The 15,832-nt window shown below is 43.0% G+C and overlaps 2 protein-coding genes across 2 annotated transcripts; both read left to right on the top strand.

Annotated features, from left to right (window-relative positions):
• Window positions 1-303: 303 nt before the first annotated feature.
• Window positions 304-4,058, top strand: rpl18 (ribosomal protein L18). The gene is made up of 7 exons (XM_072394166.1): window positions 304-386; window positions 1,029-1,115; window positions 1,229-1,336; window positions 1,703-1,801; window positions 1,884-2,007; window positions 2,805-2,874; window positions 3,928-4,058. The coding sequence occupies exons 1-7, from the start codon at window positions 384-386 to the stop codon at window positions 4,001-4,003; spliced, it is 567 nt and encodes a 188-aa protein (XP_072250267.1). The 5' UTR covers window positions 304-383; the 3' UTR covers window positions 4,004-4,058.
• A 290-nt stretch (window positions 4,059-4,348) lies between these two features.
• Window positions 4,349-15,411, top strand: sphk2 (sphingosine kinase 2). Its single transcript, XM_072394127.1, has 8 exons — window positions 4,349-4,438; window positions 6,164-7,640; window positions 9,553-9,702; window positions 9,796-9,890; window positions 9,990-10,105; window positions 11,090-11,293; window positions 11,366-12,974; window positions 13,107-15,411. The coding sequence occupies exons 2-8, from the start codon at window positions 7,184-7,186 to the stop codon at window positions 13,167-13,169; spliced, it is 2,694 nt and encodes an 897-aa protein (XP_072250228.1). The 5' UTR covers window positions 4,349-4,438; window positions 6,164-7,183; the 3' UTR covers window positions 13,170-15,411.
• Window positions 15,412-15,832: the final 421 nt, after the last annotated feature.

The raw sequence follows: 15,832 nt of genomic DNA, 5'->3' as shown, positions 1-15,832 counted from the left end.
TTTCAAAATTTACAAAGAAAAAATGCTGCCAATGTTCTTTACATTAGAGAATACAATTGTCTACATTTACTGTTGAATTAACCGTCCTTTAACAATTAGAATGAGAACAAAGATAATGATTGAATGAGGTTTATTTATATATTTATTTTATCAAGTGTCAATGACCCACTTGGTACAAATCTAAATAGTCCGATAAAAACTTAAGAGTGGGAGCGTCTCTTGGTGTTTCTACCACTGGAGGCACCATCCTAAATCACCACAGTTTTTTACTTCCACCGGCAGGAACCTCGTGCTATCTGACCAATCAGAGGCCCAAGATTTCGTGGTAATGTGTTATCGCGAGACTTCGGCTCTTCCTTCTCCCTTTTCGCTCTGAGTCCAAGATGGTAGGTACAAGTAGAAATTTTGAAAACACGATTGCTTGAGTATCCAAAGTCATCCAGTTAATTAAATCATCTTATCTCCTCGATGGAAACACGAACACATTCTGAATATAATCTGTATGGCAGTCCCGCTGTGATTATGTGTTATTTGTCAAAGTAATTCATATTAGCTTACTCTCTTTGGTACCAACGTTATGCTGAACGGGCTGCCGCTTCAAGCCTTGAGGTTGAATAGAAATCCGTCTTGAAAGCTGTTCAGAGGTCGGAGTGTTATTTTAAATCGCAGCTTTACTTTTGGATAGGTTAAACCTTTTTTTTCAATGTGAACTTTAACCAAAATAAGCACCGACGGGTTGGCCGCTACATGATGGTAGCTAGCTGTAACTTCAACGTGTGTACTGGCCCCTGCCGGTTCAGTAGCTCCTGAGTTTAGATTTAATTAGTTAAATTTGATTTCAAGGTTAGGTTTGTGTGTCCCGTTCATTGTGGTTTGACAGTTTTGGGCTTTAATGATCACTGTACAACTGTCAGTGAAACGTAAACCTAAATGGTGTCGTGTATACCAAAAAGTATGTTTAAAATGAGTACAGCTGATGTCTGTTGATATTTGATATAAAGTATTGATGTTTCCTTTCACTTCTTCAGGGAGTCGACATCAGGCACAACAAGGACCGTAAGGTGCACAGGAAAGAGCCAAAGAGCCAAGATATCTATCTGAGGCTCCTGGTTAAGGTCAGTGGTTCTCACTCTTCAGCTCTTTAGATCAATGTTACCAGTAATGTCCTCATTTGTGAATTCATGGCCATTCCTGGACATTCTCTAACCATTCTGTGGGTTTCTTACAGTTGTACAGGTTCCTGGCTCGCCGCTCTAATGCTCCCTTCAACAAGGTGGTCCTGAGGAGGCTGTTCATGAGCAGAAGCAACAGGCCTCCCATCTCCATCTCCCGCCTGGTAAGTCCTTCTCCCCTCACACCATTGAAAAGTTCTCCCTTTCTCTTTTAAATACAAACTCTACATAATTATTGGAGAAGTTATTGGATGTCCTCAGATGCTGCTGTTTGACGTGATCCTTGGTTTGTGCAGGTTTAATGTTCAAGATGTTTTGGGGTTTGGTTAAATTAGCTGCTAATGCCGCTTATGTGAAGAATCTCTTTGTATCCAACTAATTTGATCTGAAATCTGTTAATTTTAACATGTCCATTACAGCCGGTGATACTCTGTATCATCTTGATTATTAATCTCAAGTCCAGTGAGGGGGAAAATGTGACTGAATATGTTCCTTGTTGTCATCTGTTTTTATCTTTTTCTACCAACTAGATCCGTAAGATGAAGCTGCCCGGCCGCGAAAACAGAACCGCTGTTGTCGTGGGAACAGTCACTGATGATGTCAGGATTCAGGATATCCCCAAGCTCAAGGTAAGTCCTCTAACGCTGTCACAGTTTTTCCAATAAGATGTCATGTCACTGACACCCCGGCGTTCCGTTTGTTGTGGCACAGATCTGCGCTCTCAAGGTAACTGATGGCGCCCGCCGCAGGATCCTTAAAGCAGGAGGTCAGGTGATGACCTTTGACCAGCTGGCTTTGGCCTCTCCCAAAGGACTTGGCACAGTGCTGCTGTCAGGTAACTCAACTTTAAAATGGTCCCACCAGTCAACCCGGGTAGTTGGTGCAATCTTGAGTAATGAGAGAAATTGAAATGTATTCATAAAAACGCATCGCATGGGTCATAAAGCGGACTAAATCCACTATACTTTTCTGTATAAGCACTTGGTGTCATGCTACTTCTGGGAGCTTTATATTAATTATTATTAGTACTTTGAGTCTGAGAGCACTGAAGACCAAATATCCAAGATGTTGTCTTTATCTTTTGTGTGGGAGCTAGTGTTTTGATACCATGTGAAAAATGACTCTGTTTATGGGTTACTCTTCATTCCCTTTTTAAACGTGGGCGTAAATAAAGGCGTGTTGGTGCGCTGGGGGCTATCATGATGCGCAGGATTTTGTGATCTTTGCAAACGGAGGGAGGCATGTCTCGTGCTGCCGTCAAAGCTTTATCTTTCCTTGTGTGTCATCATCTGGAAAAACTTCTTCTTCCCTAAAGACGCCCAAAATAATCCCTTTTTATATAAAAATCAAGCAGAGGTGTTAATATTCTATGAATTAGACATTGTGTTAAAGTTTTCTAGATGTCTCATCAGAACTGTAACGGATGTACACGTCATCTCATGAGATCTTTGGGGCGCAAAAAAAGAAAAGAATAAATCATTAAGCAAAAAATAAACACTTGCATACGAGGATCTTATGTTACCAAAGTTTCTGCCACAGTTAAGTGTGGGAGATGAAACTGCTAACTGTGTTTTGAGATGATGTATAATATTTGTATCTGATTCTGATCCCGACCATTTGTTTGCTCTCCAGGACCCCGTAAAGGCAGAGAGGTGTACAGGCACTTTGGAAAAGCCCCTGGAACTCCTCACAGCCACACCAAGTATGTGCACACAGAACGAGATATTAAACTAAGACACATTTTACCTTTGCAGAGAAGATTCAGCTCACTTTGTGTGTTTCCATACGTTTTTAATTTTTTTTTATGCAGATTTAGAATTATTTCACTTCTCTGAGTTAATTTTAACAGAATTGTTAAACTTCTTTTTTAAAGAAACAGTTTTATATTTGATTGAGACCTTCAAATCTTTACTTTCTGTGCAGGACTGTGTGTTTACCATGCTGCTTCCATCACTGCGTTACAGATAAAAATACAGATTTAAATGTGGCTGCTGATTGCTCAACCACAGTCTGTTCAGTGAGCAGCAGACGGGCATTATAATGCAATATTATATGATTAAAAAAGAGCAAAAATGTGAAGTGGACCATGTATGGTTTTATGAAGTCTGTCCAACCAGGCAGGGTATATTTATTTAGATTATGACAATCACAGGAACCAAATGGTTTCTTACGCGTTTATTAGGCACCTTTGTCAAACCAGTAGCACATTTAAAAGTTACCATCTCATCTGCTTACCTGGATGTGATCAGTGTTTGATCTAAATGTTTTTTATACGCAGGTTTTTGGTGTGTGAGTAAGGTGGTTTGTTAATGAATTAGTTACGTATTCAGGTCCGGTTCATTTTCACTGCAATGCCCATTTAATGAGTCGTAATGAAATATTTTGACATTAACTCTGCAGAAAATGTGGCTTCTATTATTTTTATAGAGGGTTTAGTGTAGAATCAAGTTTTGGTGGTTTAGTAGAAGAAAGCATGTGGGTAGAAATGATCCTTTTGCTACAATGTACCATTAGAATTCAGCCACTTCTCAGTTGTTTGCAGGCGATAGAAATCTATTTTCTGATATTTGTTTCAATTTAAATACTTTGTGCCATACTGACTGACTGGTTTTTGTCGGGCTTTTAATTTAATCAAACCAATGAGGTTCAGATAACACATCTAGCATATTGGGGCTAGATGTCCCATTTTAATTTATGGAGGTGGGTGTGTTGATATGGTGGTAAATCTAACTTTTCTTATTTTTCTCCCCTTCAGGCCCTATGTCCGCTCCAAGGGCAGGAAGTTCGAGAGAGCCCGTGGTCGCAGAGCCAGCTGTGGCTACAAGAACTAGTCTGTTTGTTTTCCATGCATTCTGACACAATAAAGGATTGGCTGTACAAAACGGATCATCTTCTGTGTTTCATTGAACAGCTCATACATGTGTTGTTAACACAGGGCGGCTTGCTCAAGGCAGACAAAAACAAGCCGATTAACAACAGGAGAGATGTCTCTCCCTCACATACAGTACGTTCTGGGTCTTTATTGTTACTACATAAGTGTTGATAAGCGTTCATCAGTTGGCCTGATAACAAACGACTTGGCCCGGAAGTGGTGGTCAGTCAATGATTGGAGAATGTCGGTGGGTGTTGCGATGTTTCCTTATCGTCATTGGATTTCCTCTCCGCCGCTCAGAGCTGCTGCTGCTTCGTCTCCAGACACTTCCTGCACCGAGCCACAGTTTCCACAGCCCGCGACTAACTCGTCGTGAAGGGGTAGACAAAATGAGGTAATCTACGGCTTTGTTATCTTTGTGTTTGGTCCAGCTGGACTCGTTTTCTATCCCGGGCTTCCACAATATTGAGCTAAAAAAAAAAAAAGAAAATGGGTCGATTTATCGTGTATAATTGATACACAAAACGCCCGTTAGCCAACGCTCTGACTTGTCTACCCTCTTAAACGAAAATAAAATCGTAAACTTGAAACTTCAATTGGTCCGTTTTGATATGCCTGATGTACGACCTGCCTAATTACAGGGAAATTGTTTGTAATAGCGTGGTAAACTGGCTTAAACCTAAGCTACGCGTTAAATAGCTAACTGTTAGCCAGTGCTAACTGACAACGCTGTGTTGCTTTGACAGGCAGCAGTTTACAACAGCTAACGTTAACCTCGTGCCCACCACATTTGCTAGCACTGTTATTAGATATTTAGTGGTTCCTTACAACTTTAAAGTCCTCTTAATTTCCTCAAGCCTTAAACGTTCGTGAAAAGTAATCGTTGAAGTACAGTTTGTAAGTTAGCTGGCTAACAGCCGGTCAGGCTGCTAGCTGGCGCAGACTGACAACATCGATCAAAGTTTACCGGTGCATTGGCATTTACTAAAATATCATCAGACTGCTAAACAAGCTATTAACGCGACTACTGAGTATGAACCCTTATCCTGGCAGGATGAATGCTCCCGTGCCCAAGGCATAACCTCACCGCACCTTGACCAACATATTCAACAGCAGCCTCATTGTGTGGGTGACAAATTTAGCCTGCTTGTGTTATTATTTCTGGGTGTACCCGCCCTGCGCTTCAAGGACGTAAGGTGCAACAATAGGCATCAGTGAGGTGCTTTTCTGCGTGTTTTTATCAGGACAGGACATCCGCCAAGTATTGATTTTGTCTCCATTACAGCTTGCTCAATGTTTCCTGACTGTTACAGAACTTGGAAGATGTGACCAGGTTGTTAATTTATGGTATACCGAAGTCCCACAGGAGTAGTTCAGTAATCATCATATTCAGACGCACTCAGGTCTAATGGTTTGGACCCAGCTTACTTAAACAATAAGCCTCTTATAAAAGATCATTTCACTGTTGTCAGAATTAATGCAGCCACTAATGTAGAAGGTTAGATTTGTGAGTTTGTTCTGAGATTCTCCCCCATTCGTAGTCACTGTTATTTCTTAATCGGACTCCTAATTAACTAATTTCTTTGTTCTATGATGAAATTTCTAATGCGCATTGCTAACGCTCAAAAAATCCCGTACCATTTAGGTCAGCGATCCAAGATTCAGTTTGTGAAAGAGGCACTTTGTCCCCAAATCGCGTTAGCCAAAAGCCCTGAGTAGAAGAAAAATGCCAGCAAACTGTGGTCATTTCATCCTCCCGACAAAACTAATGTGGTGTCTCAGCAAAGGCCATTGAGGATGTGTGACTGTGAGTCAGTAGATGCACCTAAGGTCAAGGAGCATGATGGATCTTGTATTGCTTCACCCTGTTCTAACAATCTCTTCCTCTTATCACGGCTCTCTTCTGTACTCGTTGCCCTCTGAATGTTAAGAAAACGTGATAAGGATTAATTTTCCTTTGCTCAGCAATATTCAGGGTGCAAATCTACTTGGTTTACCTGCATTGAAACCATCTGCTGTAGAGATACTTCCAGAATGATCACACATGTATTGAAGTGCTGCAGTTGTTTTTGTTTTCCACTTCTTACATTTACAGTTTTCTCCTCCTGCCCCCATACAGGAGCAGAGGTCTTTGGGAGGGAACGTGAGGCTTTGTTAATGGACATTAAGATGACATAAACTAAGTACCTGCCTGGAACTGTCTTCTTGTTTGTCTTTTGTTTTTGTTTTTTTGTTTCTGTTTTGTCTTATGTTGTTTTGTTGTTGTTTGTGGAGGAGAATCTTCTCGGATAAAACTTTAACGTATCACACTACTGTCTGGGAGACTGGCCTTGTTGCTCCTCTCGTCTGCCTCCTGTATATCACTGAGATTTAAGATAGCAATAGAGGTATCAAAGGTCTTGAACAACCTGCACTTCTCATATCTTTGTGGCATTAATTACACTTCAGTTTGCACTTACCATGCAACATAATTTACATAAATCTTGTGCATTCACTTAAATGATTTGTTTTAGCCTCCTTGTATGAACAAGGTGTGTTTGGTTTGTCTTAATACTTTAATTGATCGATGTGTCGATGAAATTCAGAGGTTCAGTTTTGTCCATTTGTGTAATTATTTAAAGATTTCCTGTTGATGTAAAGTTGCTGCTCTGCTGCCTTGCATTGCTGCCAGAAGAGGTGGCTTTAAGTTGTTGTGTGAAATTGTTTTTATACGTATGCAAATTTTATGTGAAGAACACTTGTTTAAAAAAAAGTCTGATTTTACGTTTTTAAGTCCTGTTGTATTGAAGTATTGCCCCTCTAATTTTCCAACTGACAGGGAACGGTGTAAGCTGACAGCTCTTAAGATCAAACTGTGACACAAATACTTGTTTTAGAAGTTCCTGTTTTCACTGGATGATTACTCTAAACAAGCGACTCCTTTAAATGGACAAAGTTCTTTTTTTTTTTCTTTACAAATGAAGCCCGAATGTGACACGGACGTTGCTCGAAGAATGATTTTGAAGTGATTTCAGGGATAAAGTTCTCGGACATTCTGATACATTTAGATTCTCCCTTTAGACCTTGAAGAGTGGCAGAGAGATCCACTGTTTTTAGACCTTTTAGGCTGTTTTAGACTTTGTCCACTCGAACAGCAAGGATGCGATCCCCGGAACCTTCTTCACCTTCTCCAGCAGAAGCCCTCCTTCATGGCCAGTTTGCCAGCTGGGGATCTGGCAGTAACGGCAACAATAACAGCTGCCCCAACAGCCCTGGAGGTCCAGGAGGGCTCTCCCCCGCTGCCTCCCCACCTCCGGCATCCAATTACGCCTTGACCCTCACCCACACCCACATACACGTTCAGCGGCTGTCGTCACGTTCAGGAAAGGAGGCCCGTCTCCTGCTCCCTTTATCAGAGCTGGTGGGGTGCAGCTGCCCTCGTGCCCCTGCACCGCCCCTGCTGGTGCTGTATTGGTACCCTCCGGGGAAAAAGCGGAAGGGGGTGTCGCGACGCAGGCAGGTGAGGGCCTACCTCGCAGAAAGCAGGCCCGAAGCTGAGAGATGGTCGGCCGCTGTGCAGTGTCTACTCAGAGGTGTGACCGTCACTGCTGACACAGGTGAGTGGGCGTTTCACCTGTGACTAAAGTGGCTCGTTGGCTACATGTGATGCTCGTGTTTCAGGCAGTTTTCACCTCAGCATGTCAGGATAATGTACTTGCAGGGTCGTATGATTTTTTCTTAAAGAGAGATCGGGAATGAGCGGAAACACATCTGCAACTAAGACGTTCTAAGATAAAATGATTAATTATTACCCTCAGGTGAATAAACTGTCGTTTTTGCTGATGTCGCCATTAAGCAAACACATTTCTGTAGGAAGGTTGAGATGAAATTCTTTGATGAAATATGCAAATTGGATATGTATCTATTTAAACCTTCAAGGATCTTTCTAAAAGTCGTCAGGGAAACGGCGGTAAACACCTGTATGGAGACACAACATGATGAAATGTCTTGTTGAACTCAGAGTCGTAAACCCAAAGAAACTCGGCTTCATCGACATAAAACCAAAATTAATTTGATTGTTTTGGTGGAAAATTACAGAATTTCTAATTTTGTGTCCAAAGTTCCAGCAACTCTTAGCACGAAGTTTACTCTGTTTCTGTTTAAGGGTGTTAATTGTTGATACATTGTGGAGTTAAATGGCTTAATTTTTAAAAATCGTTTGAGTATCATTGACACGTTTTTGTGGGACTTACTTGTTCTGACCTTTCATGATGTCTCCATGACTAAGTCTCTAACTCCAGACAATGCTGCCTCATTCTGCTTTGATTTACACCTCCTTTGTAATTGCATGCTAAGTATAGCTTAATGTCACAGTGTTCCAAGACCTTCCTGTATGTACAGCGCACAAATGGGCCAAAAATTTGATAACCATGCAGCGAAAAAAAGACAAAAGAACAGAAAACAAAAACAATGGCAGATTAAGACTAATACACCCAGATAGGCATACGTATCTCGGGCACTTGTTTATTTAGTTTGTTTCAAGTGACAACATATCTCCCCCTGAGTTTATGTATCTATAACTATACTCCATTATTCCCTCCCTTATCTGTCCTGCACACACGGTCTGTATCATACCGTGTCAAATGTAAAGACACAGAGGGTGGGGCCGCAGAAGCTTGCCAGCCCTTCTTCTTGCACATATTCACCAGTATCAGTTACTTTCCGTGGCTGGTTTTTATGTGATTTTATTTTTTTCTCCACATTTTTGTTTGTGCATCGCACCACTTTCCCAGCTTTTCCAACTTTTTGTTCATCCCTTCCCTTCTTTAGACTTGATTTTTAGCCGTTCTTTGACCCTCCTTAGTCACAACGGTGGGGGAAAAAAAGGGGAAATGAAGCCATGATGTGATTTTGATTCTCGCAAGTCCTCTTCGTGCCTTCTCTTGTCACGCTTCAGTCACAATCTGTCAAAAATTCATGCCGCTCAGCACTTCTGTGGAGTCACTGTCTCGATTCTATGAATTCTAACACCGACTGACGTGACAGCTGCGGTTCGTTGGTTTCTGCTTTGCTTTGGTCTAATTTGTTGCGTAATCCAGCTTTAGCACAGCCTTTTCAGCCCCTTCCCTTCATCCGTTGGCATCATTACCACACTTTATCTTTGCACGATTTGTAAGATTAACTATTGCTTATCTTGGTTTTATGTTTCCTCCTGGAAAAAAAAGGAGGGAAGTACCTTTGCTCTGCTGCTTCTGTACACCGTTGTGATCCCAAGACTAAATCCGGGACCGATAAAACAAGTTTAGAAGTGTTTTCGTACCATGTTTCTGAACCTAAGTGATTAACAGACAGGAATGAAATGGCAGCGCTGTGCAGGGTGAAGTAGATTGTGTGAGGTGAAATAAAGGAGGCTCAATTAGTTAAATGCACTCAAAGTTCAGGGTTGGGCAACGCTGTAATAAGAGCTTAGCTCATGTCCCAGTTGTTGTTTTTTCTACTCAATCATGCTGTCCCTTCTTTGTCGCGCAGAATTTTCAAGAAGTCTCCTACCTCGTCCCAGGCGACTACTGTTATTGGTCAATCCGTTCAGTGGAAGGGGCCAGGCGGTGCAGTGGTGTCAGACCTACATCCTGCCCATGATCAGAGAGGCCAACATCAGCTTCAACCTCATACAGACGGGTAACACAAAGCCGAAAACAGTCCCATGTTACAGATGATAGACATGTACGTGAGGCAGGTGCATATAACAGGCATTCTTCGATCTCATCTCAGAACGTCAGAACCACGCGAGAGAGCTCATCAGAGAGATCCCGCTCTCAGAGTGGGACGGCATCATCATAGTTTCTGGGGATGGCTTGCTGCATGAGGTCAGGTGCTCCTGCTGCAGGGCTCAGACATTTTCTACGCGTGTATTTATGTGTCTGTGGATGTGATCGTCTCAATATTCCTGTGTTGTATTTCTGTAGGTAATTAATGGGCTGATGGAGCGCCCAGACTGGGAACAAGCAATAAAAACACCCGTCGGCATTCTGCCCTGCGGCTCTGGGAATGCACTGGCTGGCTCCGTCAACCACCATGCAGGGTGAGCGTGGCTCTCATTTATATTAGTAAATCATGTGCCATCTGTGATTGGGCAATGCCTTACAGCTCAGCGTTAGGTGTGCGACGGGGCCAAAGAACACATCTGTGTCTGCACTTTCAAAGCAGTCTTTTGTACCTAATCCTTTTGTATCTAAATCACACAGACTTTGTAAAAGAAAAACAAATAAATCGTGGACATGTCGATTTACTCGAGGGTGAGAAGTTGGCGTCCCGCCACACTGAATTTTAGGCTGGATCTTCTAGCACTGTGGGTGTATTTGATATGGAGAGACCCCGATTGCTGACCTGTAGGATCAAGTCTTTATGCACATACCACGACAATAGAAGAAATGTTTCAGTCCATTTCTACTCGACATAAAACAGTCAGAAACATACATGTCCTCTGCATTTAAAAAAAAAAAAAAGCATTTATTAATGAATTCCAAGATAATAGCAAATTCTTTTTAACAAACAGCAGCTTATTACACCCACTGACTACAACTCCATAAAATGAACACGTGGCTGGATGTATATAGAGTACTATAACTGACTTAGTTTACTAAATGAGACAACAAGGTGGTCAGATATTGCAAGAAATATCATTATTATCAGCAGATCCTACAAAGAGTTGCTGCAAATTTGTTTGTAAGCTTGAATTACTAACTTTTAAACTCTATATAATGTTTAATTTGCATCTTGGCAATGCAATTAGGTTTTACCTTTAAGGTCAGTTTTTGTCTGTTTTTCGTCTCCATCAAATTTGACCCTTTTGTGCGACCTTTTAGTCAACCTAAATCAAAGCTAACCTGGCAACGGCAGCAGGCACAGTAACAGGAGAGTGTGTCTCACAAAATGGCGCTGCCGTCCCAATACGTAACCCAGGCGGGACGTACCTTCACACTCCCAGTTAGGTTTGGTCAAATCTCGCGCTGACAAAAGGATTTTTTTGTTTGCTTCTCCTTTTTTCCCTGCACCCCTCTCCAAGGTATGACATGTGCCTTCGAGAGCCCCTCCTGTTGAACTGCTGCTTTTTGCTCTGTCGAGGCGGTGTCCGACCCATGGACCTGGTCTCCGTGACGACAAGCCCTGCTCCATCCAACAGCAGCCGTGCTGCTGCACCCAGGAGGCTGTTTTCCTTCCTTTCCGTTGCCTGGGGCTTTGTGTCCGATGTGGATATTGAGAGTGAGAGGTGTGTGTTACTGCGTCACTTTGTTTAAAAACGCAGTTAACGTGACTTAACTTTAAATGTTAATTTTTGCAGGTATCGAGGCTTGGGCTCAGCTCGCTTCACCCTCGGCACCTTAGTGCGCATTGCCTCGCTTCGATCCTACAAAGGTCGTCTGTCTTACCTGCCTCCCTCTGTTGTCACCACTTCCTCAGATGGCACACCTCCGCCAAGGAGACTCCTCTCCCGCAGTATCACAGAAGGCCTGGATGGCTTCTGTCGGACACCTATACATCGCACCTGCTCCGATATGGGCATAAGCGAGCAGAGGAGCCTGAGGAAGGGTGAAGGAGAGAGGGAAAAGGAGGAGAGGCAGAGAGAGAGGGAGAGAAGAAGGGAGAGGGCCAGAGGAGGAGGAACCGGTGTAGTGAGGGCGAGCAGTCTGGCAGAAGACAGAGAGAGAGAGGGGGAGATGGAGATGGAAATGGAAGGAGAAGAGAAGTCTGGGACATGTTCGGAGCGGTCCGGGACAAGTTCTGAATCAAATGACAGGGATGAATGCAACATGGGAAGGGAAGAAAGGTTGACGAGGATCGACGATGAAAGGGAAGATGAAGGACCAGAGGATCGCTACTCTGGTGAGATGGAGGAGGATAGGGGGAAGGATGGGGAAAGCAGTGGTGGATCAGTAGAGGTGGAGGGAGTTCTGCATGCAAGAGAGCTGGGAGAGAGCTACGGGGTAGACATGGGGCGAGAGGCAGATGAAGAGCCTGAGCGCTGCATCAATCACCAGGACGATCTTCAGGAAGCCAGAAAGATGGTGAGAAAGAATTCGGCTCCGTCGAGTCAGATAGCCGACGCTCTGTTCAGCCAGCCTCTCAGTCAGGAGGCCAGCACAGATTCTGGCTCCTCGTATGGGGTGGAAGACATGGACCTGAATGGAACCTACTTCCAGAAAGAGTCTTACCCACTGGATGTGGCCCGTGAGCGCTCTCTCACCATCTCCTCTCCTTTTCGTCACTCTCCCTTCTCTTACAAGCAGAAGGCGCTGGACCAAAACCAAAACGCCTCCCGTCCAAGGCCCCTCTCACTTCTTCAGCACTCCCACTCAAACACCCTCCCCCCTAAATTCCCCTCCCTGTCTCTGTCCCCCACACCGCCCTCTTCTCCTTCTTGTGCCTCCCCGCACTCGTCATCCTACCTCGTCCCCCGTCCAAACACCCCAAACTCCACCTCGCCCTCTCCTTCCTTACGCACACCGTCCTCATCCTTTAACTTTGATATTGCCGAACCAGCAGGACCCTTCAAGAACCGTCCATTCGTCTCGCTGCCTTTCGATCTCCCAAGAGATGACTTGTTACCCCCTCTTGACCAACCCATTCCCACTAGAGACTGGGTCACCATTGAAGGGGACTTTGTCTTGGTCTTGGCCCTTTATCAGAGCCACCTCGGGGCTGACCTCCATGCTGCACCCCAGGCCAAGTTTGACGATGGGCTGATCCACTTGACCTTTGTGCGGGCAGGGATCTCCAGAGCCACGCTACTCAGACTGTTCTTTGCCATGGAGCGGGGAACCCACCACTCCGTCAGCTCGCCGTACGTGAGCCACATTACCTGCAAAGCCTTCAGGCTGCAGCCTCTGTCCACACGAGGAACGCTCACTGTGGATGGAGAACTCGTGCCCTACGGGCCGCTCCAGGCGCAGGTCAGAGAGAACGACAATAATGCTTTGTACTCAATATAATTGTCATGAAATGCTGGAAATCTGTGAAGTAACTGTGCTTTGCGCCAAGTATATATTAATGACGTTTTTTCTTGATCTCTCACTGTTTCACAGGTCCATCCTTCCATCGCTCGTCTCATTGTTGGAGACACTGGAGTGCAGATTACTAGATTTTAATCAGGGATTTGTTGAGTAGAATGACATATCAGCGCTCTACTGATTTATTTGATCTCTGTTGCCATCACTACTCTGAGAGAAGGGGTAGTATCCGAGACACCTAAATTAGCCTGGATTTGCAGGAACTGCTTTTGTAGGGATTAACAAAAGGGATAACTAACCGAGCCACGCATCATTGGAGAACGACTGCAGGGATTAATATTGAATTTGAGAGTGGATGAAAAATGCGCTTCGTTGCACAGATGTTGGATCACGCTCAGCTTACCCTGAGAAGCATGAAAACTGCACAGCTCTGGATAATAAGAGGGAAGAACAATCGAATGTTTTGGGTGTTTCTGTGCAGATGGTGCATGTGTTGGATATATACGTGTCGGTATGCATGCAAAGAAGCACTACCTGATTTTTGCCTTACACTGAGACAGTGAGAAATCAGAAAAAAGTTGTTTTTCAAATGTGGAAAGTTATTTAAAAAAAAAAAGAATATATATACTGCGATTCACATGGGCCAGCCCAACATGATAAACTATCCTTCTCCCTTATCTTCAGCCTCACCCCCACCAGTGTCCAAATGTCCAAAAGTATAAACACTTCAGTCCCTTAAAGGAATGCCTTATCTGATACAGTTCAGCTGTACCTTTGCCTGTTCTTTCTTATACGAGGAACCTAAACCTTATTGATCTCATGTCAACCTGTGAGATTAAATCGGCTACGTAAAAGCAAAGCTGTTCTTGTATATTTAGACTGATTCTTTGTACCAACTACAAGCTGTTATCTTTGAACGTGCCACCCAACTGCTGTTGAACAAGGGAAAAAATGTGGCTCCGAGTCCGCGGCGTCGAGCAGCTAGAACAAACTTTTTAAGATCATCGAATGAGTCGGAGAAGTGGAACCGTTGAACCAGTTTTAACATACCTGGATTCTGTCTGTGTCCCTTAACCACTTAGTGCTGGACGCGTCAGTCATATCATTCTTAAAAAAAAAAAAAAAAACGGAACAAAGCAAGCTTCTTTGTCGATGCTTTTCCCCAGTGACAAAAAAAAGGAATAAATACTCTGTCTGAAACATCAGTTATCATGTTTGATAGTGTGATCAGAGAGGACATCACGTGCCACAGTTAAATAGGAAGCAGTGCATTTATTTTGCACAAACTCGAGCAGTTTTCGGTAGTTGCACAGTAACATTTCCATACTAACCACAGAGTAACATAGTCTGATGGAAAAATGGATCGGTTAGCATTAGCAGCCCCGTCCAGGTAATAAGAATGAATCACGTTAATTTCACTGACTGCAATTTGAACACTCAGAGCGGAGGAAAAGTAGAACTGAAGGGACAGAAAAAGGCTGAGGAAACCACACTAAGTAAAGCAGTGCTGCATCGTCGGATCAGATGGAAGAAAAACCTTTTTTTGCACTGTTAGAAATTCTTTTTTAGTTTTTTTAGTTGTTTTTTTTTTTAACTAAAACATGCTGAAAACAAACTTCTAAATGATAAGTCAAACCTTACAGCACACCGTGGAGCCTGAGTTGTCTTTTAGGAATTAATTTGACTCTAAAACCTGCAGACTGACTCGGCCCGGGACAAGAAAAACACCATCATCAGCGTGCACATGTGTCAGATCACGTGCCAACTGCTCGCATCATCATCAACATCAATATATACTGTATGACTCAGTCACGCCAAGACAAATCAATGCCTTTGTATAATAAGCCTGTAAATTCTGGCTGTTGGTCATGAGCTGTTTAAACCTGACTGCAGAAAATGTAAAGCGTTGTATTTACCAGGATGTATTTTATTTTTTTTTTCTGCTTTTGCCTTGTTTTTCCCCCTTCGAGTGCCCCGTGCAGCTAGTTTACCACGATTACACTGTGCTCGCACAGCTACAGAATGCGAGTACAGCATTTTGAATCCTGGCTTGTAATATTACCAAACAGGAGAACATATATATATATACACACTTTGCCAAATTGTTTAGTCTTGATGTTTCAGAGCCTAGTCATGACAGTTTACTTTCCTGAACCTGCTGTTGTCTACGGCCGTAGCTGGGACCATGGTGTTTGACTATTTTGATATGACAGTGTCGGGGTGTAACTCCTAAGTTGATAATGCCATTAAGATGTCTGTAGAGGACTGCCTGTAATGACATTGTAATTATTACTAAATCAATGAAAATACACGTAATGTACAGTTAATAGCTATATATGGTTTCAAATAAATGTAACTTCAGCAGTTTAAAGCAAACTAATGCTTTTTTTATCTGTTGTTTTTCACTGGTGTGTCTCAGCATTTTTATAACAGGTGTGAGCTTTTACTTTAATCAGCATTTTATGTAAGAGGTCATTTATCTGCGTCACTCCTAATCACACTAACGATAAGATAGGTAACTGACAGACAGTTTCAGGAGATATTTATATATTCCTGAGTGTGAATATATCTTCTCCCAAAGAGTTTCAGAGCTGTTAAGGCACTGAAGATGACCTTAAAAACAAACCACCAGCCCAACCCCCCCAAAATAAACACAAACGTTTTAAGGGTACAATAAATGCAGACAAGCACTAACCCACTGTATCGCCAGTGATTTTAGTCCTGTACGGAAAAACAATTACCATTACAATAGAATCCTGCAACCCAGAACAGGATGACGCTGTGAAAGAAACTGAAAGTGA

This window comes from Leuresthes tenuis, unplaced genomic scaffold (genome assembly GCF_036924035.1).
Source record: "Leuresthes tenuis unplaced genomic scaffold, fLeuTen1.0.hap1 SCAF_10, whole genome shotgun sequence".
Classification (NCBI taxonomy): domain Eukaryota; kingdom Metazoa; phylum Chordata; class Actinopteri; order Atheriniformes; family Atherinopsidae; genus Leuresthes; species Leuresthes tenuis.
The sequence above is the reverse complement of the archived record's forward strand: the minus strand, read 5'-3'. Positions and strand labels throughout refer to the sequence as shown.